Source organism: Hypomesus nipponensis, chromosome 20, assembly GCF_054491055.1.
Source record: "Hypomesus nipponensis isolate SF chromosome 20, ASM5449105v1, whole genome shotgun sequence".
Taxonomy (NCBI): Eukaryota; Metazoa; Chordata; class Actinopteri; order Osmeriformes; family Osmeridae; genus Hypomesus; species Hypomesus nipponensis.
In genome coordinates, this window is record NC_140380.1 from 6,576,121 (window position 1) to 6,597,273 (window position 21,153).

The following is a 21,153-nucleotide window of genomic DNA, read 5'->3' on the forward strand; positions in this document are numbered from 1 at the left end:
AAGTTTGGTAGCACAGAAAGGGGTTCTGCCTGAAATACAGGCTAAGTGTGTTTGAGTTCTGACATGCTTCCACAGAATAGTTAAGAAGTCCTCATGGTAACTGACCATGACAGTAGAAACTTAATCACAACTTCAATGAAGACTGGGCGCTTATGTATATATATATTTTGCATGTTTCATAGCCTATTTGTTTATCCAAAAATTATTCAATTTGCCTTAAGTCTCTTGCGGATCTGTAGTAGGATCTGTAGTGGTTCATGTATTGCCCAATACTGATGACAGGAAGTGGTCCTGTAATTTTGACAGAACCTGCCATGCTGAGTGTGTTTGGGTTGTGACATCCATCCACAGTTTAGCTAAGAAACTCCCAGGGTAATGCCCAAGCGTACAGTCGAAGCCTGGATTATAACGTGAATCAACACTGGGATTTTCCATGCTCATTTCTGTTATACGTCTCATGGATCTTAAGTGGAGAAGAGGGAAATGACCCTGGACTAGGCTAAATGTTAAAGCCCTATTCAGTTCAGTATTTTCTTTGACCCCCTTCTGGTTCGTCTTTGTCATGCAATGTAATGGGCCCTGGCTTAGCCAAGGCCCAGCCTTGGGTCCTTGACCTGCGCGTGTACCTTGACTGAACCTACTCTGTGTGCCCCGACAGAATATAGAAATGGATCAGGGTGGACCCAAACGGAGAAACACCCACGACGACAGCTCGCCGTTCGAGGAGAGGCCCGGCGAGGAGAGGGAAGTGGCGGGGCCCGCCGCCTCGGCCTCCGCCGTGCACCTGCCGGGCTCCAGGGCCCAGAGCCAAGGACTCGGCCGGGGGGAGGCCCTGAACGGACTGGAGGGAAGCAACACCCAGCGGGAGGGCTCGTCTCTGGGGACGGCTCCTCTGGAAATGCAGAAACAGCAGCAGCAGCAGCAGCAGCAGCAGCAGCAGCAGCTGCAGCAACAGCAGCAGGACTTGAGTCTGTATTCAGTAGGCGAGGGCTTTTCCCTCCTGGAGGAGAGCATCGCGAGTTTGAACCGGTCGCCCGCCACCCTGGGGAATTCGAGGATGGGATTTCACCAGCTCGACCTGTTCCACATCAAGACGGAAGACTTCTCCTCGATGGACAAGGACCGGCTGGACGCCGGCCTGTCTTTCGGGGGCCAGAAGGACTTGTACGGCGGCGACCGCCTCAGCGCGGATAACACGCTGGACATCCTGAGGGACCTCGACTTGCCCGGTTCTCTTTCGGACCTGAACGAGTTCTACGGGGACAACGAGGCCGCGTTCCTCTCCACCCTGTCGGTGGACGACTCCCTGCTGGACCCCAAGCCCCCGGGCGGCGGCGGCTCCGGGGGGAGCTGCGGCAAGGGGGACGGGGCAGAGCCGCGGCGAGGCCAGGCCGTCCTCCCCGCGCCCGTCATCAAGACGGAGAAAGACGCCGACGACTCCCTCCTCCAGCTGTGCACGCCGGGCGTGATCAAGCAGGAGAGCCAGGACAACCGGAGCTACTGCCAGATCTCCGGCATGGGCCTGGCCGGGCCTTCGGGGGGCCTGGGGGGCGGCGGCGGCGGCTCCTCCCTGGGGGGGCCCGGCTACGGTTACGGGGCCAACCCGGGCTCGGCCGCTCTGGGCTTGCAGCAGCCCGACCAGAAGCCTCTCTTTGGCCTGTACCCGCCTCTGTCGTCCGTGGGCAACGGCTGGAGTCGAGGCAATGGATATGGGGAGAGCATGGGGCTGCAGAGGGAGGCCGAGGGGGCGTCGGCCTCAGCCGCGTTCCCCGTCAGCTACGGCAGGTAGGCTTGTGTTTGGTTCGCCTGCTCCATGAATCCGATTGGTGAGGTCCTTGCGGCGTGTGTTCCTCTGCTGCCAGGGATCCTTTCAGATATTGGGGGAGTTTGCCCCCCCCCCCCCCTTCCCGGTCATTCGATATCCTCATACTGACACCAGTTGGCCTGGTTGTTTTTGTGGATGTTCAAGTGGGGCGTGCTGTGGGCCGGGCCGTGGCCCCCGTGCGGAGCCGGCCACGAGTACACGTTTTGATTCGATGTGCCGTCTCACTCTTTCTTCAGATCTCTCAGCTTTAACACATGGGCCTCTCTCCGAGCTCCACAACTCCAGTCATTCCGCAGGGAGAGAGAGAGAGAGAGGGAGGGAAACAGGGAGAGAGAGACAGAGGGGGGTGAGAGGGGGAGAGAGAGACACACACACACAAGGCTGTTCTAGTATAGTTAGTCTACAAGTTGGCTTCTTGTGGGAATGTTTGGAGAGCTTTTCCGACGGCATTCTCTCATGATGCACTGCAGCTGCTACATTTTTCAGTGCAAAGAATTCCACCGTTGTCTTTATAACTTCATAATCTATGATTGCTAATCTAAAAAACAAAAAATTCAAAAGGCCTATCCAAAACAGATGTCCGCCAAGGGTAGCCTGTTCTAATTGTTCATTTCAGGATGGCATTAAACGTGTTACAATCTTGGATATTTCCATACACATGTTACATGTGTAGGACAGTTCCTCATGTGGGTTGGGTTTAGGCCGGGCTGTTGCTTAGGCACTCCTTTCCCTATCAGTACCCGTGTTTAGTGTTCTGATCCACAGGACGACTGTTTAGACTAATTCACAAAGGCTCAGGATCCGAGGCGTGGCCAGGGTTAGAACGTCGACTACTTCACCCTCAGGGCCAAGCGGTTTCCTGCTCTACGTTTCATTTACACTTAGTCATTTAGCAGACGCTGTTACCCAGAGCGACTTACAATAGGTACAGGGACATTCCCGAGGCAAGTAGGGTGAAGTGCCATGCCAAAGGACACACAACGTCATTTGTGACACGGCCGGGAATCGAACCAGCGACCTTCTGATTACTAGCCCGATTCCCTCACCGCTCAGCCACCTGACTCCCTGTTTTGGTTGAGGACGCGTTGAGGCTTCCGCCGGGTCGGGCCTCACGTTTTGCGACGACGAGAGAGGGAAGCGCGGGAGCTGCCGGAAAGGGGGAATACTTCCAGGGGAGTTATCAGGAATGTGTGAATTGACAAGAATTCCCGTGGACAATCTTTCGACGTCGGGTCAGTGGGTCTGATCAGGCAGGGTTTTTTGACACGCCGGATTCACACGGATACACGAGACCTCCGCAAATGGACACGCCATTCGAGCGCCAGCCTGTGCGCGACAGCTAAAAAGCGGCTGTCACAGACGCCGATATTTGTTCTTTATTTAGCATTCGCCAGCTATACCTGAAGTATCTTCACCTCGATAACATAATCCAAACTTAGCAGCACGTAGAGGTCCTTGGTCTGAACGCTGTAGTGTGTGGGGGCTTGATTGTGTTCATTCGTGTGAAATGCAAAGAACTGCCTGTCCACGTGATGTAGTAAGTGTCAACACATTTCTCCTTCTAACATCTGGACTGCTTACTGATTTAATATAATAGTTATGAGTGGAGAATAGTGGGGGGGGGGGGAAAGGGACCTCCTTAAGCAACATTTTGTGAAACATTCTGGAAATGTTGCATCCCTTGGCAACCCTATAGACTGCGTGATTAGCTACATGGACGACAAGTAAGAAGTCATTTATGACCTATTTTCTGCACTTGTCTCCGTTCATGTGTGGGTCATTTACTATGCATCTACTTCTTTGGACTTTGTCAGCACTCAATTCATTCCATGGCTGCCTTTTCCATAGACTACAACTAGAGGGTAATAGGCTGTATGCCTTTCTGCGGATATGCTTCATATGGGCTGTCCAAACTGTGAGAAGGCAAACAGACTTATTCACAGGACTGCCACCGTGGCATTATACAAATGGCCATCTCGCCATGTCTGAAATGACAGCTATTAGAGAGCTAGCGGTAAGTCGTACTGTTGTAAACATTGTCTCTAGACTGTAGTCTTTCTGTCTTGTGTTTGTGGGTGCGTTTCATTGGTGGGTGGGTGTTAGATTCTGTCTCTGTCATGTGATGGCAGTGGTTCTACCAGTCTTTAGAACTTGTGGTTGTTATCGGAAACCGTGTGTGAGGGATTTTACACCTCGGTTTGAATTGGAAATACGTTGCAAACGGCGATTTGGGAAGTGGTTCTTCTAAAGAGGAGGCCGGACTTAAGTTTGTTTTTTCGAACTTAAATGTGTTTGTCCGACGACACGGCTGTGTTTTGAACGTAGCTACGTTGACACGCGTGTCAGACATCCAACACAGGTTTGGTCACATGCGTGTCGCGTCAGTTCTGACACACGCAACTCCTGGAGGCCCCACCCGCCTGATTGGTGTCAAATCTCAAAAAGTTAAGAAGGGAGATTGGGGTGGGGGGGGGGGGCCGACGGCAGTCTTGTCCGCAGTCTAACATGTTGCTCTCGGGTCCTCTCGCTGGAACCCTTTCAAGTTTCCGCATGTGAATTCTTGGTTTTGTTTAAACTTGTTCTCCCAATCTCAGAATCAAGATATTGGAATTTCCTGCCCTGGCCTCAGTTCCCTACGGTACAGCTCTTGATATTGGGTGTCCCAGCAGGAGTTTGGGGGGGGGGGGGGGCAGAGGACTACTGTTCCTTTGTCTGCCTGTGGGGATTTCTGTTATCTTATGTCTTATTTGTTTGCGCACAGGATCAGTCTCTGTCTTCTTCGTGGCTTTTTTGTTAGGTCACATACCCAGTTCCGTCTCCACTCCTCGTTCCGTCTCCGCAGCAATCGCCTTGTCTCATTGTGCTGGCTCGGCAGAACGTTTTGAAGACATTTTGCGCGCCCCTTTCCATGGGATGGTGTTACCTCCAGCCAGGCACAGAGAGGTCAAAGGTGAAGGGGTCGGGGGGGGGGTTAGGTTCCCCTCTTCCATCTCTATGTGGAAGAGTTACGACCTGCGGGGGTTAGGGTTATCGCCCGTTGGGGGAGCAGCTGGAACAGATTCAACTTGCCCGTCTTCTGTGTAGGATTCTTGGTTGATGGGTAGAGCTCGGTTGTAGGGCGTTGGAAGGCAGATCCAGGAGGTCACTGGTTCAAATCCCTTCCCGTCTACGTCGCTTTGTACGAAGCGAAGTAGCGTCGATTGCCTATGTCAAGGTTATCAGGTGGTGCACGCAATCTTTTTTTGTATTTGTTTTTATCTTATGAAACCACGCCTGTTGACCAGAGATGGTGACGTATGTTCCTGAGTTAGGAATCCCATTTGAAATGACGAATCGACCAATTGTAGGACCAAACCTGCCCCAAAAACGATTCATTACCAGACATTTAGGAGTGCTGAGGGGCTTGTGTGGATGCGTTTAGTTTCTGTACTTGGACTGTGACTGCCAGGCATGATACAGCAGTCGAATGCTTTGGCCAAATGCAATTACACAGGGATGTTCATAAGGTCTGCATCGTGGCCACCCACACTAATGCACTATCTGGGCAATTCTTTCGTCTTTAAAAGGAAAATCCAATCAAAACAAACTGGGTTTAGAGCGTGTGGATTGCAGCTAAATGCTTGTTGTACAACTTGAGAAAAAAATTGAGTTCGAGCCAGATGAAAAGGTAGGCTGACAGCGATGGAGGTTTTGACGGATGGGAGTTCTGTGATTGGCAGCCATCGTTTGACAGCCCCTCCCCCACCCACCCAACGTCAGAGGTTTGAATGGTGAATGATTAACAGGACAAGAGATCTACACCATGACACACCTTTTTTTTCCCTTTTTTTTTTTTCTACTCAGGGTAGGGCACTGTAAACCCCCCCCCCCTCATCATAATGTTTGAGGCCTACCCACGCACACAGCCTTAGCTTGGTATGCAGAATGTTACAGGAGTTTACAGTGTATATTTCTCTTTTGCTGTTTGTGTTCTGGCAGCCCCTCTCTCCCTCTCTCTCTCTCTCTCTCTCTCTCTGTCTCTCTGTCTCTCTGTCTCTCTGTCTCTGTCTCTCTGTCTCTGTCTCTCTCCCTCTCTCTCTCTCTTTCTTTCTCTTCCCCCCCCCCCCCCCCCCCAGTCTATCTAGTGTCCTTGCTGCCTCTTCATCCCAACCTCGCAATCTGCCATTTGCTTCTCGCGCTCTCTCCCTCCTCCTCGTTAGCTAGTTCTGTGTGCACGACGAGGAATGCAGGGACTTCAAAGAGCTCATTGTACCGTTAAGTCGCACTTGGTGAAAAGGGTTTACACACATGTAGCCGCTAATTACCAATTTGCTAACAGCATGTCGGCGCACTTGGTCAAGGCACTAACCGGCTACAAAGGATTATGGAAAGCTTTTTAGAAGCCCTCGTTTCTTCAGAAGTGTTGACAAGTATGATTGTGTGACCTTTCATCAGACCGGGGCCTCAATATTGCACAAACGCTATTTTCACTTTCGGTCCTTAATGAATAGTGCACACAGTCCCACATAGTCTACGCCATTTGGCTGCACATTGGCAATATGTTCCAGAAGGTATGACGTAGCCGGAGGTGTCCTGGAAGAACCTTTTTCACTGGTGGCACCGCCACAAATCTTTTCAGCTGTTTCATGTGGTAAGGGCCTTTTTTGTGCAGCAGTGCAAGGTGCATTGAACGATTCGAGTGTACACTAGTCTGTATGGCAGGCTCCAACCAATCCATGTCATGCACGAGATAGGAAAACAACTTGATCAACTCATGTTGACCTATAACACTCTCAACCCACTCTGTGGCAGCTGCAGTTATTCTGAGGGTATTCACAGTCGCGTAATTAATCACCAAAGCCTTTTGGTTACCGTCATATGCCATGCGTTTCCCAGAAGATAGATTCATACCGGAGTGCAACTTTTCAATTGTAAGTTTGAGGTAGAAAGTATGTAGTCTCTATGTTTCCCCTATGTATTTTAATAGTGGTTTTTTGTTTTTTTACCAGATATCTGACAGCAGCTTACAGTTACTATACACACCGGTCCAAAAAAAAAACGTTTCGCTGCTCGAAGCTGCGTAACACGAGCTAGCTCTGGAAAAAAATCGAGGTATCTTTTAGTCCGAGAAATGGGTTGCCGCCGGCGACGCCAATAACATCGATAATCCTCGCAGGTGTTTGTGAAAGCAAACTGTGGGGCCGGTTGTGGTCAACCTCATGCATAACTGCAGGAACAATCAGTCCATGGACAGATGGACCTGGGTCAAATAAATGGGAGGGGGTAGGGGGGGGGGGTTGGAGGGAGGGGGGGGGGGGTGTCTCATTTGCACAACCAGAACCCATGTCAAGGGACGTTGGAATAAATAGGTGATCCGTCCTTTTTTGGGAGTTGTCGAATTCTGCACTCGCCCACGAGAAGCTGAAATGAAACGACTTCCAAAAAATGGAGAATCAATCCCGGGTCTGTTGTTTTAGAAAGGGACAGAGTAGGCTACACGTTTGGTCTGTTGTTTTAGAAAGGGACAGAGTAGGCTACACGTTTGAATGTAGAACTCATTCTAGAACTGATATGAAATTAGTCAGTGTAATGAATTTCACGGCAACATCAATAACATCAATAATTCAAGTTGGTCTGTGTGAGAATAAAGTTCAATTTTCTGGAATTTTCTCGATTGTTATTTAGATTAAAGATCAGTTAATTGATGAGTTGTTTACACTTTTAGCACTGTGAAATGCCTGTTGTGGAGAGTTATGGATTCAACAGTTTTACCAATAACGTTTCATTAAACATTTATTGGGCAAATGTGCTACTCATTTAGAACAAAATATATATCCAGTGGCCCTACAATGTTCCATAGCAGTGCTCAAATTCCTGGTTAATTTACATTTACATTTACATTTATTCATTTAGCAGATGCTTTTATCCAAAGCGACTTCCAAGAGAGAGCTTTACAAAAGAGCATAGGTCACTGAACATAACAACGAGATTGTCCCAAACATTGCAAGTAGCCAAAAACATGAAGCATACATTGTGATAAACGAAACAAGTGCCAAGAGGGAAGACCCATAAGAGCATGCAGTTATACAAGTTACAAATTAAAACAACATGAACCACAAAATTTATACAATTCTTCATCGATTCGCATATTAATCATTAACACATCTAGCATGTTTTTTTTTTGTTCATGTTCTTGTACGGACCTTGACCAACTGATAAATACAATCTTTTATGGAGACTTTTTTTTTCTTCTAGATTCCCTTCTTGTCGTTAGATAAGTCTGACTCTGTTTTTCACATCTGCCAGGGCATTTTTTAATTTATTTTTTGCTGCATCACCCTTCTCTCGGCTGTTGCATCGGCTAGCGAAGCCTGGCTTCTGAAGAACACGCTCTGCAGGTTCTGCTGCTTCAGCTCGTAAATCAGTCACCTGACTTCCCCTCCCTCCCTTCCTCTCTCTCTCCTTCCTTCCTTCCTTCTCTCTGTCCGTCCTTCTCTCTCTCTCTCTGTCTGTCTGTCTGTCTGTCTGTCTCCTTCCTTCTCTCTCTCCTCCCTTCTTTCTCTCTCTTTCACGCTCTCTCTCTCTGATTAAGGATCTGATTCTCTCTCCTTCTCTGGTCTGTGTCGAGATCAGATTGTTTTATATATTTTTATAATAATCAAAACAAAATCTAGCCTCGATAAAGAGCTCCACAAAAACGTCTGTTCAATAAGGCGCCCCTTTTGACAGCAGTGACCTATCAGTGCCATAGGCTATTCAGTTCAACTGAGTCAACATTCAAGTCGACGAGAAATGCGCTAAGAGCTTTGGTTTCAATGGAGAACCTCTATTCGTTGGATGTATGGCAGTGTGGAAGACTATTCCAACAGTGAAATGTTTTACATTTCCCAATAAGTCAAGTAAGATTTAGTGTACGATTCGTTCAAATCATTGCACTTTCCCCCTGCTTTATTCAGTTTCCTGTGGTTCGGTCGTGCACACTTAGCAGGCTTGCGAGTGCTTTGTTTAAGGTCTTATCCGGAGCCAGCTTATGTAACCGCTGCTTAGTTTAACGCAGGGCTGTCCAATAACCTGCCTTCTCCTGTGGTGGGTCAGGCATTCTTGCCTGGGCGTGTCTTACCTCATAACTCAAACAACTCTTGACAGTGACCTACTGTACATTTAATGATCCTTTTGTAAACAACGTGTCAGAGTCAGAAATCAGAATCAGAAAAGGGATTTATTCGCCGTGAAAGTTTGCACAGACAAGGAATTTACTTTGGCAAGAAGGTGCATACAACAAACATATAGGGACCGAAATTTAAAACGTGTGGACTATCTATACTAAGGGTACATAAACTAGCAGTACTAAGTGGACTTCGAATGAAATAAAATGTGCAATAAAATCAAATACAAGTTGCCCAAAAATGAAATAAAATATGGTCGCCCAAGCCCTCGCTGAGATGGGTCTGCTGGACGCGACTCGAATGGAGGAGCCGTGGGGCTAAAGCATCTCAACTGTGCCAGGGCAGGGAGATGGGATTTTCTTCTCAACGCAGCACAGGGTTAAGTCAAATGGACGCTGTTAAATAGGGTCAAGCCGGCCCCCTCCCCCGGCCTGGACCTCAAATGTGTACCCTCCGAGGCCAATCAGCGGTCGTTTGTGGTTTGTTTGTCCGTCGAAACGACTGTTTCACCTCCTCGACACTAACACTAACACGGCAGAGCCTTTTCCTCCACTCCCCCCCCCCCCCCCTCTCTGGGATGAGGTCACTGTGTCGTTGACCTGACCTCAGTAACCGGGGGGGGGGGGGGTCGAGGTGCCACGGAGGGGGCCGATATGTTTTTGTCTCTCTCTCTCATTCTCTCTCTGTATCTCTCTCTCTGTCACTCTCTCTCTCTCTGTCTCTGTCTCTCTGTCACTCTCTCTGTCTCTCTCTCTCTGTCTCTGTCTCTCTGTCACTCTCTCTGTCTCTCTCTCTGTCACTCTCTGTCTCTCTCTCTCTCCCGCGTTCGGCCTTTTCACAGCCTCCCTCCGGCTCCCTCGGCCCGCAGCCTGACTGGAACCGAGCCCGGGCCGAGGGCCTGGGCCCAGGGCCTGGCCTGGCCCGGCCCGGCGCTGTGCAAACAGCCGTAACTCTTCCTCCTCCGCGCTGTACTTCACAGTAGAAGTTCTGTTGAACGCCCCCCACCCTCCTGCTGCATTTTTCACAATAACAGTCTTGACAGCGTCCCTGGGCAGTGTTATGTCAGGAGGATGTTACCGACCGTGCAGAGGGAAGTGTGCGATCGCTGGTCCGATTACGCCACTTTTTAGGAAGCTCCTCGAAATGTCCGCGGGGTCTTGAACTTCCTGCCGTCGTCTCCGGACAGCGCCGGAAGGGGGTGTGGTGGGATATTCTCCGGTTGCGCGATAGTGGTGCAACTCCAGGTCCCTTTTCTGACTGCAGTTCTATATCCAAACTTCCGAAATAGGAAGTGACAAGGCTCATTTGTGGTGATTTCTGTAATACGAGTGGTAGGGTATGCCTGTGGCTTGTGTGGAGTATGTGTTGTCATGTGACCCATGTTATTTATGGTATTTTGTCACAAAATAACATGTTTCAGTTTCCCTTAAGCCTTTGACTGATCACTATGGGCTACTTGTGTTCCTCCAGATAGCCCTCTGTTTATACATTGGCAGTAGAGTCGAGGACTTTGCGACAAACTGACAAACCCTGGGCTTAATGAATACCTAACTTTGTCATGTCATGGTTCCCGGGTCGCATGCCGACGGCCAAAACAGTCCGAGAGCAGACCTCATCCGAGAGGATGAGCCGGCAGCGTTGTCCGTCTGGTTCGCAGGCCGAGGCTCCCGGTCCCTCCCCTTGAACGTGATTGGCGGAGAGGGGAAATCTGGCAGCTAGCCTTCCGCGGGCCGGGAGCCAGTTGGACCAAACGGTTCAGCTTCTGGCCTCCAAGGTTACAGCGCTCCTCTCTGCCTGCTCGTCTTGTTTGTTTTTGCGGAGGGGGTTTCGGATCTCTGCAGGCCCTCTCGTCTTACATCTGGCTGATCTGCTCGTCTGGTCCAATGACCAGAGGCCTTTTTTTTCTTCACCGCGTCCAATCAGCATTTATGCCCTTCCCTGCTTTTTGATGATTGGTTGTCCGTTCCTAGATGGTAGCTTGTCAGTGGCTCGGTCGCCCTGTCGACTCGCACGGTCTCCCCTTCACACCCCATCTAACTGGGACGACCAACACCCAGCCCTGCACCCCCCCCATCTTCCCTCTCCTCTGAGGCCCTCTGTTTTGCCCCTTTGCTGCTGTCTTTCTTACATGATTATCGTTGAGTGCGTGTGTACGAGTGTGTGTGTGTGCTCTGTTGAGGATAAGTGTTTTTTATTTTTTTTATAATAATATATTTTTTTTTTTCGAAGGAGTTAAAGGAATTTAACTCTTGCTGAGAAGGCCAGTCGGAGGCCCTTTTGCTGATTTCCACCATTTTCTGTCCTCTGTTCTCGGGTAGTCAACAAGCTTTTCATCCCATAATTACGGCCCCCCTCTCCTTTTGTTTCGCTTGCTGCTAAAATTGATGTTTTTTTTTTTTTTTTTTTTTTTTTTACCCATTAGGCTTTCAGGCCTTCTGTTCACAGCGATTGAACCAATTCATGTAATTACTGAATAAAACCTGTTTTCATTCACATCACATCAACACACACTTCAACACACATCACAACCTGCTTGCACACAGACTCTACCGTTGGGCCTGCAGTTTAACAAACCCCAAAGACATGATGTCAATCCTAAACGTGCACGAACCTGTGTTGAGGTTAGCTCTGAACCTCTACGAGCAGGGCCGGGCGGCACGGAAGGCTCCGGAAAAAGACGTGCCGTCACTGGCGAGGTGCGAGCGTGCCCCTGAGTGGGTCCCGTAGCATCCTCTGCCCCTGGCAGAGGAGACACTCGTATATAATCAGAACTCTTTCCAGACATTTCTGACCTGCCCCCCCCCCCCCCCCCTCCACTCCTCTCCACCCCTCCCCCGCTACAGGCATGAGTCTGCTCTCCCAGCCCCGGAGCCGTGTGGCTTTCAACACGCACCATTAATGCCAGAGGGACTCTCTCTCTTTCTCTCTCTCTCTCTCTTTCTCTCTCTCTCTCTCTCTCTCTCTCTCTCTCTCTCTCTCTCTCTCTCTCTCTCTCTCTCTCTCTCCCCCCCTCTCTCTGTCTCTCTTTCTCTCTCCCCCCCCCTCTCTGTCTCTCTCTCTCTCTGTCTCTCTCTCTGTCTCTCTCTCTCTCTGTCTCTCTCTCTGTCTCTCTCTCTCTCATCGGTTGCCATGGAAAAGCCACTTGCGGAGTGTGCGTGCATGAGGGCGCCTGCCCCTTTGCTTGTATACCTATTGATGACTTCCTTGTTGTACTTTATTGTGGGCTTGGCCATTAGGCTAGAAGCATCCGGAAAAAGGCAACGACCAATGCTTTTCTGCATTCAACGCATAAACCGGGTTCTTTGTTGTTGTTTTTACTGCGTTTCCTGGACAACTGAAATAGCTTTTTCTTAGCTGGTGATTAGAACGCCTGTCATTTTTCGCCTTGGTTGTGTTCTTAAAAAGTAAATACAAAACAAACACCTGCATGTTAAGATAAGATCAGACACTTATTCTTAGCCACTGTCTCATAGTTACGCTTCGCATCAGACACCGGAAAGATGATTCAACATACTTTTAATTAACGGCGCCAAATAAACAAACCCAGGCTCATTATCTCCAAGGAAACGTCAGCCAAGACCAGTTGTTTGCAGAGCGTGCGTAAATTTCCCTATAGCCATATTGATCAGTGTTTCTGCAGATGAATCACATTGTTAGTGAGCCTCTTGTTGGGGCTCATATGGCCTATTGTGTTGTTTTATACAAAAGACACTTGACTTGCCCCGAATCCGTGCTCATTTGCAGTTTTTTTTTTTTTTTTTCTCAAATCGGAGGTTCCGGTGTACTAGAAAACAAAGTTGTTGACGTGTGTTCATGATGTCTGTCTGGAAGGGCTTTCAGCTGCCAGCGGGCAGGGGTTTTCGACGCATGCTGCGTCATTGAACAACAAACTCACGGCGGTTAGTCAATCACGCGCTCCCAGGGACTGGCTTGCCACTGGGACGTTGGAGGGATCAGGTTATAACAGGCCTCTCTTCTTCACAGTACTGACCAAGATGTTGCATCACATCGACTGTAAAAATCAGTTTTATAGGAAAAAAATGATAAATAAATACGTGAAGATATTTTGGATTCCTAACAAACATATCGAATTTCCCGGGATTTCCCTTTGTGTCTGATGTGATCGATTCTCGGATTTCCGCCTCAGTTTCTGCATTCAGATGACTGGGTCCTAGTGCCTGTCCCTGAGGCCCTGGCTGTCTGACTCGTCATTGGGTCTTGCACGAAGCTGTGGGCAGTGCTACAAAGACAGGGCAACCACTCCCCCCCCCCCCAGGTTGGCGGTTCGATTCCCGGCCGTGCCAAATGACGCTGTTTCCTTGGGAAAGGCACTCCACCCTACTTGCCTCGGGGGGGGGGGTTACTGTACTTACTGCAAGTCGCTCTGGATAAGAGCGTCTGCTAAATGACTAAATGTGAATGTCTAAGTTTCCCTCGGTGAGTCGGGCACTCGCGGACCACAGGCTCCTCCTGGTTCCCTCCGTCCGCATGTGGTGTGGACAGGTCGAGGTCCCCATCGAGGAGAGCCGTGTTCTCGCTGCGCGCGGGTTAATGATTAGCTTTGCGAGGGGACATAGTCATCTCCAAGCTGGCTCAGAGGTGTGTTACTGTACGCCTACATCAGATCAGGAGAAGGGCGGGGGGGGGGTGGGTAGGGCAGTCCCGCTGGACTTTGGCCAACATGCCAACCTGCCCCACCCAACTAATTAGAATCCATCGTAAAAAACAAACAAAAAAAAACGTTTTTTTTCTTCCTCCCCGGCCCCCCTCCCCCACAATGCTTGATTAAGAGGCTCAGCTGCCTTCTGACAAATCTGTCACAGCGCACAACGAGTGGAGGGAGGGCCAGTCCTTTCTGCCTTCCTCAGCTCTCCCTGACATCTCGCTCACAAAGTCTCGCTCCCTCCCTCTCGCGCTCTCTCTCTCTCTCTGTCTCTCTCTCCCTCTCTCTTTCTCTCTCACACTCTCTCTCTCTTCATCTTCTCACTGTTCCTCCTCCTAATGTGCTGAGCCATTTCCACAGTAGCCTGCTTACGTGAGATTGACTCTCTCTCGTCACAGGCATGTTTTTGTGCTTGTGTGTGTGTGTGCACCACAAGCACGTGGAGGTGAACCACATATTCGGTTGCAGCTTGCTAGCTGTTTGTGCTGAAATACTGGTTTGACAGATTTGGCTTGATATGTGAGGAAAGTGTCACAAACAGCAAAAAGGGAAAACCTAGAAAGGTTTTCAAACAACAATGCTCAACAGGGCTCCAAAAGTGTCTGCGTATAGAAATCTGACACAAAGGATTTAAGAATTGGGGAAAAAAGGTGTCTTTCTTAACATTTTCGATACAGTTTGTTCGAATTTTGGTTCTTGTCTACGTCAAGTGAATGGAACTGAATAGAAATCCTGCTGGTTCACATAGTGAACTCGAACTGATATAGCCTTTATTGTTAACGGCTGCTTCTTCAATACCACTGAAGCTGAGTCGTATTGGGGCTTTTCGCTTCCCCCACCATGACTGCTGTAAAGGGAGCGAGGCGTTCACCAAGCAACACGTTGAGCGACTGTGCGTCTCCCCGTCTCGTTTATTCCCCATATAATTTTTTTTACTCGAGTTCAGGAATTTCCCAAGTTCCTCTCATCGCAACATTTATTTTTTTCTTCACCTCCCTACCCCCCCCCCCCCCCCCACCCCCTCCCCCCGGTGAAGCCAGCCACACAGCGTGCGGCGTGGTGAACGCCGCGGGCGTGTCCCTGATGCGGGGGGGCTGCGTCGAAAGCCGTTCCATTCGCGCCTCCCTCTGAGAGGAGGACGGGGCGGTTCGGTTGGCGCGGCCCTCTCGAATCCGCCCAGCGTCCGGTTGCGACCCCCCCCCCCCCGCGAAGCTCGTTTCCAACGAGGGCGGGGCCACCAGTGAGAAGGTGTAGTCTGCCCTGTGGTGTGTTATTCTCCCCCCTCCTCTTTCTTTCTTTTTTGTGTGACTCCACTCAGGCACCTCCAATAAAGCAGCAGCCTCCCCTGGCTGAGGGGTCGGAGCATAAACGTGCTAAACGAATGCCATTGGCCCGCGGGGGGGGGGAGGGGGGGGGGAGGGAGGGAAATGGCCCCGTTGTGCAGGTGGTCCGAAGTCATCCGTCTGCTTTAGAGCAGGAGGGGTGTCAGGGGCTAACTCGATCTGCGCGGGAGCAAATGAAGGTTTCCCCCCCGCTAGCGCTAGACACACAGAACTCTCCCCCCACGACGAGGCCCGGGCCCTGTAAACAGCTTCATTACAGGATCACCCCGTCTCTCTGTCTCTCTCTCTCTCTCTCTCTCTCTCTCTCTTTCTCTCTCTCTCTCTCTCTCTCTCTCTCTCTCTCTCTCTCTCTCTCTCTCTCTCTCTCTCTCTCTCTCTCTCTGTGTCTCTCTCTCTCTCTCTCTCTGTGTCTCTCTCTCTCTCTCTCTCTGTGTCTCTCTCTCTCTCTCTCTCTGTGTCTCTCTCTCTCTCTCTCTGTGTCTCTCTGTCTCTCTCTCTGTGTCTCTCTCTCTGTCTCTCTCCCTCTCTTTGTCTCTCTCCCTCTCTCTCTCTCTCTGTGTGTCTCTCTCTCTCTCTCTGTGTCTCTCTCTCTCTCTCTCTCTCTCTGTGTCTCTCTCTCTCTCTCTCTCTCTCTTTCTCTCTGTCTCTCTCTCTCTCTCTGTGTCTCTCTCTCTGTGTCTCTCTCCCTCTCTTTGTCTCTCTCTCTCTCTCTCTCTCTCTCTCTCTCTCTCTCTCTCTCTCTCTCTGTGTCTCTGTGTCTCTGTGTCTCTGTGTCTCTGTCTCTGTCTCTCTCCCTCTCCGTCCCTCTCGGCTTGGTCAAAATGGGGAAGTTAGGGATTCGGCGTGTAGGGGACGTTTTACAGCGTAGGGCCCAGTATTGACTGTGGCTTTCCGGACATTCTTTTTCCCCTCCTCCCCGGGGGGCTAACTAGCATGCGACCGTGCTATGGCTCTCCCATGTTTCCCGCGTCGATCGATTTTCCTCTTTATTATTAATGTGTCTGTTCCTATTTTCACTTCATGAAGCTTGGGGAATTCACTCGCTCGGTAGTACCGAGCGGATGAACGGACCACTGGGACGGTTCGCGGGTTATTCGAGGCGGTTGACGTCCGTTTCAGGAGACGGCACCTGACCGTTGAGGATCGGGGGGAACGGCCAGAGGGCGAAACGAGTGGAGCCTTTCCCCCTGGCTCACTGGCAGCAGTAGCGGGAAAGAGTGAGTAACGATTCGTGCCATCCCAAAACGCTCTGTTCACCACGCGCACGTAAGAAAGAAAAGAAGAAAAAAAACTCGTCAAACTCTCCAACCCGGCCGTCGTTCGGGCTAGCTGAGAGAAGTCGAAATCGTTTTTTGCGTTTTTTTTTCCGCTGCCCTCAAGGTTTCACTTCCTCGTTCTTCAAGCCTCGCGCAGCCAGATGTGGAAAAGGCTTGCTTTGCTCCTCGGGCGGCGGGCGCCGCGGCGCGTCTGAACGGCCACCAGGGCGGTCGGTGTCTCGGCGCAACATTCACACGGTGGTGGGGGGAAAGGGAAGACACGAGGGCAGCTTTTATCGTCGAACAGGTTCCTCTCCAACAAACCCTCCTCTCTGAGCGACGCTGCAGAACAGAGACTTGCAGAGTAGGCCCGGGTCGAGTGTGTGTGTGTGTGTATTTGTGTAAGTGCTTCGTGCGCGTACGTGTGTGTCTGTCTCTGGGTAGATGAGTCGGATAATCTCATGATTTGCCTGACCTCCTCTGTACTCTGAGTTAGTAGTGGGAGCGGATTGGCTGGGGGGGGAGGGGGGAGGGGGGGGGACCGTCGTCGCGGCAGCGCCAATATGAATATTACATAACCTCGGCGGGAGAGGGGAGGGAGGGCGGAGCGGGGGAGCGAGGGAGGGAGGGAGGGAGAAAATAGCTGGAGGCAACTGTGTACCTAATGCGGTCTCTCAACGAGAAGGCCTCTTTCCAGAGCATTTTTCAGATGAACACTGAGCTAAACCTCCGTGGTGTCCCTCGGGGGAGCCACCGGTTGATATCCCAACATGCACATCCTCCACCAGCTCTGCTGTGGAACTGTCCAGGCTCACTGACTGGCTGTCAGGCCATCCTCTCTCTCTCTCTCTCCCTCTCTGTCTCTCTCTCTCTGTCTCTGTCTCTGTCTCTGTCTCTCTCCCTCTCTGTGTCTCTGTGTTTCTCTCTCTGTGTCTCTCTCTCTCTCTCTCTGTCTCTCTCTCTGTCTCTCTCTCTCTCTGTCTCTCTCTCTGTCTCTCTGTCTCTCTCTCTCTCTCTCTCTCTCTCTCTCTCTCTCTCTCTGTGTCTCTCTCTGTGTCTCTCTCTGTCTCTCTCTGTCTCTCTCTCTATTTCTCTCTCTCTCTCTGTCTCTCTCTCTATTTCTCTCTCTCTCTCTGTCTCTCTACCTTCTTTTGTTTGCCAGCAGCCCCCGTCTGTCTTCTGACCCCGCTGAGACGTACGTTGAAACGCAATAGGTGTGAAGGCAGCAAAGGCGCTTTTGTGGGATTTACCTTGTCTCGCTGTCAGATGATTGATGGGGTGGTTTAGGAGAGGACTACCATCATTCTCTCTTTCTCTCTCACTCTCTCTTTCTCTCTGTGTCTGACAATCTCTCTGACAATCACAATCTTTCCCTCTCCCTCCCTCTCGCTCTCTCTCTCTCGGTTCAGAATGCTTTATTGGTATGACAGTTCGAGTTGAGTATTGCAAAGTCTCCCTCCCTCTCTCTCTCTCTCTCTCTCTCTCTCTCTCTCTCTCTCTCTCTCTCTCTCTCTCTCTCTCTCTCTCCCTCCCTATCACTCTCACTCACTCTCTCAGTTCAGTTCAGAATGCTTTATTGGCATGACAGTTCGGGTTGAGTATTGCAAAGTCCCTCCCTCTCTCCCTCCCTCGCTCCCTCTCTCCCTCTCTTGGTAGGCCCTGTCCCCTAAGCCTGGGTAGGGAGCAGGGCTCAGTTGGCATGGCCGACCTCATGGGAAGGTGAACCTGCGGAGCATACTGAGCTCTCCTCTCTGCTCGTTATGCCAAACGACCGCCAACTTCCCGGTGTCTTCTCGACGCGCCGTCGACGCAGATGCTATGAACCCACAAATGATTTGTGATAACATGGAGGTGTACAGGGTATTGTGGGTGTCAGCTGGCAGGCTTGTGTGTGTGTGTGTGTGTGTGTATACAGTATCCTCATGTAACACTGTCCCAGGGCTTAGGTTGCTACGGGACTATTTATAAGAACCCCGTGGGTCCTAACTTCCTCCTACACTAATGGGAGGCCCCTCTGTGTGTGTGTGTGTGTGTGTGTGTGTGTGTGTCCCACCCAGACACGCATGCACTCCCCAGATAGTCAGGCTGACAGAAAGGCCCTGCACTCCTATCGCAGTCCCCAACTACTAGCTAGCCCTGCTCCTTTAAAGCCAGAGATGGCATTGGGGACTTGAATTGCCAACACACAAAGCACAGCATTGCCTCATAGAAAGATCCGGATGTTGGACTATCCACCGTCCCAAATGCTCTTTTTTTTTGTGCGGACCTGGGACATCGGCCTGCTTTTTTTTTTTTTCTTTTCTTTCGAAATCCAATCTTCTGTTTTGTCAACAAAGTCAAGTCTTTTTGTCGTCGTCGCGCTTGCTAGCGGCGACAAGCTGCTCTGTCGCCTCGGTCGGTCGGCAAACATTGCATGCGTGTACGCGGTGCTCTTACGATTTCGCACTCGTTTGTTGATCCTTTGCTCCTCTTTTTTTTTTTTCTCTCACTCGAACCTTGTGTTCCCACTCTCCCCCCCCCCACACACACACACTCCTCAGACACACACATACATGCACACACACACACACACACTCTTCTCACACACACACGTAATCAGAATAGTGTGGGAGGCATTAGCATACCGAGGTCACTAAACGACAGCACAGAGGTCTGTTTCAGAGCCGGCGTCGAGTTACGGCGCACTAGCTAGCCGGCTTTTTTTTCCGCCGGCTTGCATTTAGGTTGCGCATAGATGTGTTAACGTGTGCGTGGGTGTGTCGGCCTGTCTGGGTTTGGGTTTTTGCATCCTACGTCGTGTGCATTAGCCTACGTGTGTGTGTGTGCTCTCTGCTCTACTGTGGAGGTGTCTCTAATGAGGCTTGACTGTGTGCATGGCAGCGTGCCACCAAGCCCAGTGAGACAGTGGGAGGAAGGCTCGAGAGTGGGTAGGCTGGCTCGAGTCCCAGGGAACACACCCCCTGCTGGTTCTTTCATAGAGACATTCGAAGACGTACGTTTCCGTGCCCGTCTGGGCGCGCCGCGGCCCGTTGTCGAGGATCAGGCCGTCTCTGCTGTCGCGTGCCTTTCGAGGTTTCCGCCGTGCCCCGCAGCTCCGGCCGTGAGGACTGTTGTTCGGGGGGGGGGTGGGTGGGGGCTAGATCCACACGGCATGAATGGAGTTGTAAGGCCCCCTCCCCCCCGCTGTTTCTGAAACTCTGGAGATTCAGTGACCAGGGCCAGGCCTCAGCCAGCTGGACCTCGGACTCCCATCAACAAGTGTCGTCTTTCCAGTGACCATTAGAGAACTGATCCCCCCCCCTCGCTGAATTTAGGTTACGCTCCGGTGGTGGGGGGGTGGGGGTGGGGCTGGGGGGAGGGAGGGAGGGAGGGGGCCTGCAATCACCTGACTCCCTCAAAACGGTAAAGGTCATGCTCCGGTTAGCTTGGCCAAGAATGAATCATAGCATAGCCTTGCTCTGGGAACCAGGACGCCTTAAGACATTGAATGCTCCCTAACCTCTTACATAAGGCCTTAAGCCCTGCCTATTGTGTTGTCAAAGCAAACTGCCGTGGGAGGGATTTACCCCCCCCCCCCCCCCAAAAAAAAACCCTGAGGCTGCACTGTCGCCTGTGGTCGCACCAGTGTTTTTGGCTTCGGACCAGAAGGCGTTTTAATCGAGGGCCTGTCACGTGGAGGGGGGGGGGGGGGGTTGTTATGGTTAATTTGAGTCCAGCACCCAAGGTGGGGAATGACCCCAGCACAGACATAATAATGGCATTGTGCGTGTCGATAGTGGAACGAGTGTGCGACTGAAACGCAGTGTGCCGCCGCGAGTGTGTGTTGCGCTCCTCGGTTCTTGCTGGGGGGGGGGGGGGGGGGGATGTTGACTTTTGGGCAGGTAGTAGACCGCCTGTTTCCTCAGCGCCCCTGGTTAAGGCTATTAACAGCAGACCATGAGGTTACAACGAGGCCCTGTTAGTAAGCTAGCTGGAAATCCCTTTGGAGTAGCTTTAGCTCAGCGTGAGGGAGGTCATTGGGTGCCTCGTTAGGGTCGACCCCGGCTCACCTGCTCCGCTATTGAAGGACAAAACACGAGACATGTTTCAGACTGGATGATTGCCTTGTCATTGTAGGTTTTCATGATACAGGGCGAAGCGCCGCGCCAAACGAAGATGCTACAGCAGAGACGCGATACTGTCGAGTGAGGCTGACCCAATAACTGTATTGCTGTGTCACGGGTCTGTTTTGAAAGGCGCACATTCTGGATATGACCTTGACCCCCCGTGTGTGTGTGTTTTCCTTTGCCGTGTTGCAGCCCGTCATCCAGAACGTCCGAGGCCAACGCCACCGCGTCACCGTCCCCGGCCAAGCCCGGAGGCCCGGCCCACAAGATCTGCCTGGTGTGCTCCGACGAGGCCTCTGGGTGCCACTACGGGGTCCTCACCTGCGGCAGCTGCAAAGTCTTCTTCAAGAGGGCTGTGGAAGGTGGGTCGGCATGCGCGGATGCTTCACCTCGCACGCACACGCAGTCACACGCAGTCACACGCACACACACAAGGGTCGTTAAGGAGTCCCGAGTACCCAGAGACCTGTAGGTGTGGAGCACCTGGAGACCTCGAGAGCGCTCCTGCACAGTTCGGCTGGCTCGCGACAGGACTTGGGGCCTCGCGCCCGAAAACCTCCACGCCTTATCCCCCCCCAACCCCCGGCCTTGCCTCTTGTCGCGTTTGAATTTGACTCGGTGGACTTTTAGGAATCTTCTGAAGACGCGAGAATTTAACGCGAGGATCAGCGCGGTCTATGAAGGTCTCTTAACTACCTGCAAACTCCTTATGTCGTTGTTCCTTGAATTCATTCACATGATCGGTTAATTAAAAATCATTGAAAGAAAAACACTCTTTTTCCTCAGCAGTACTTTTGGCTAGCCGCCCATTCCTG

General features: G+C 51.2%; 1 protein-coding gene across 2 annotated transcripts in view; it reads left to right on the forward strand.

Moving 5' to 3' along the window:
* The window catches only part of LOC146246116 (glucocorticoid receptor-like), a 36,264-nt gene that overhangs the window by 2,166 nt on the left and 12,945 nt on the right, over positions 1-21,153 (forward strand). For both annotated transcript variants that reach the window (XM_084684335.1, XM_084684336.1), the window contains exons 2-3: positions 659-1,785; positions 20,531-20,700. In XM_084684335.1, coding sequence (XP_084540461.1) covers positions 668-1,785; positions 20,531-20,700 — 1,288 coding nt within the window. In that variant the 5' untranslated portion in view covers positions 659-667. The remainder of the gene's footprint in view (positions 1-658; positions 1,786-20,530; positions 20,701-21,153) is intronic.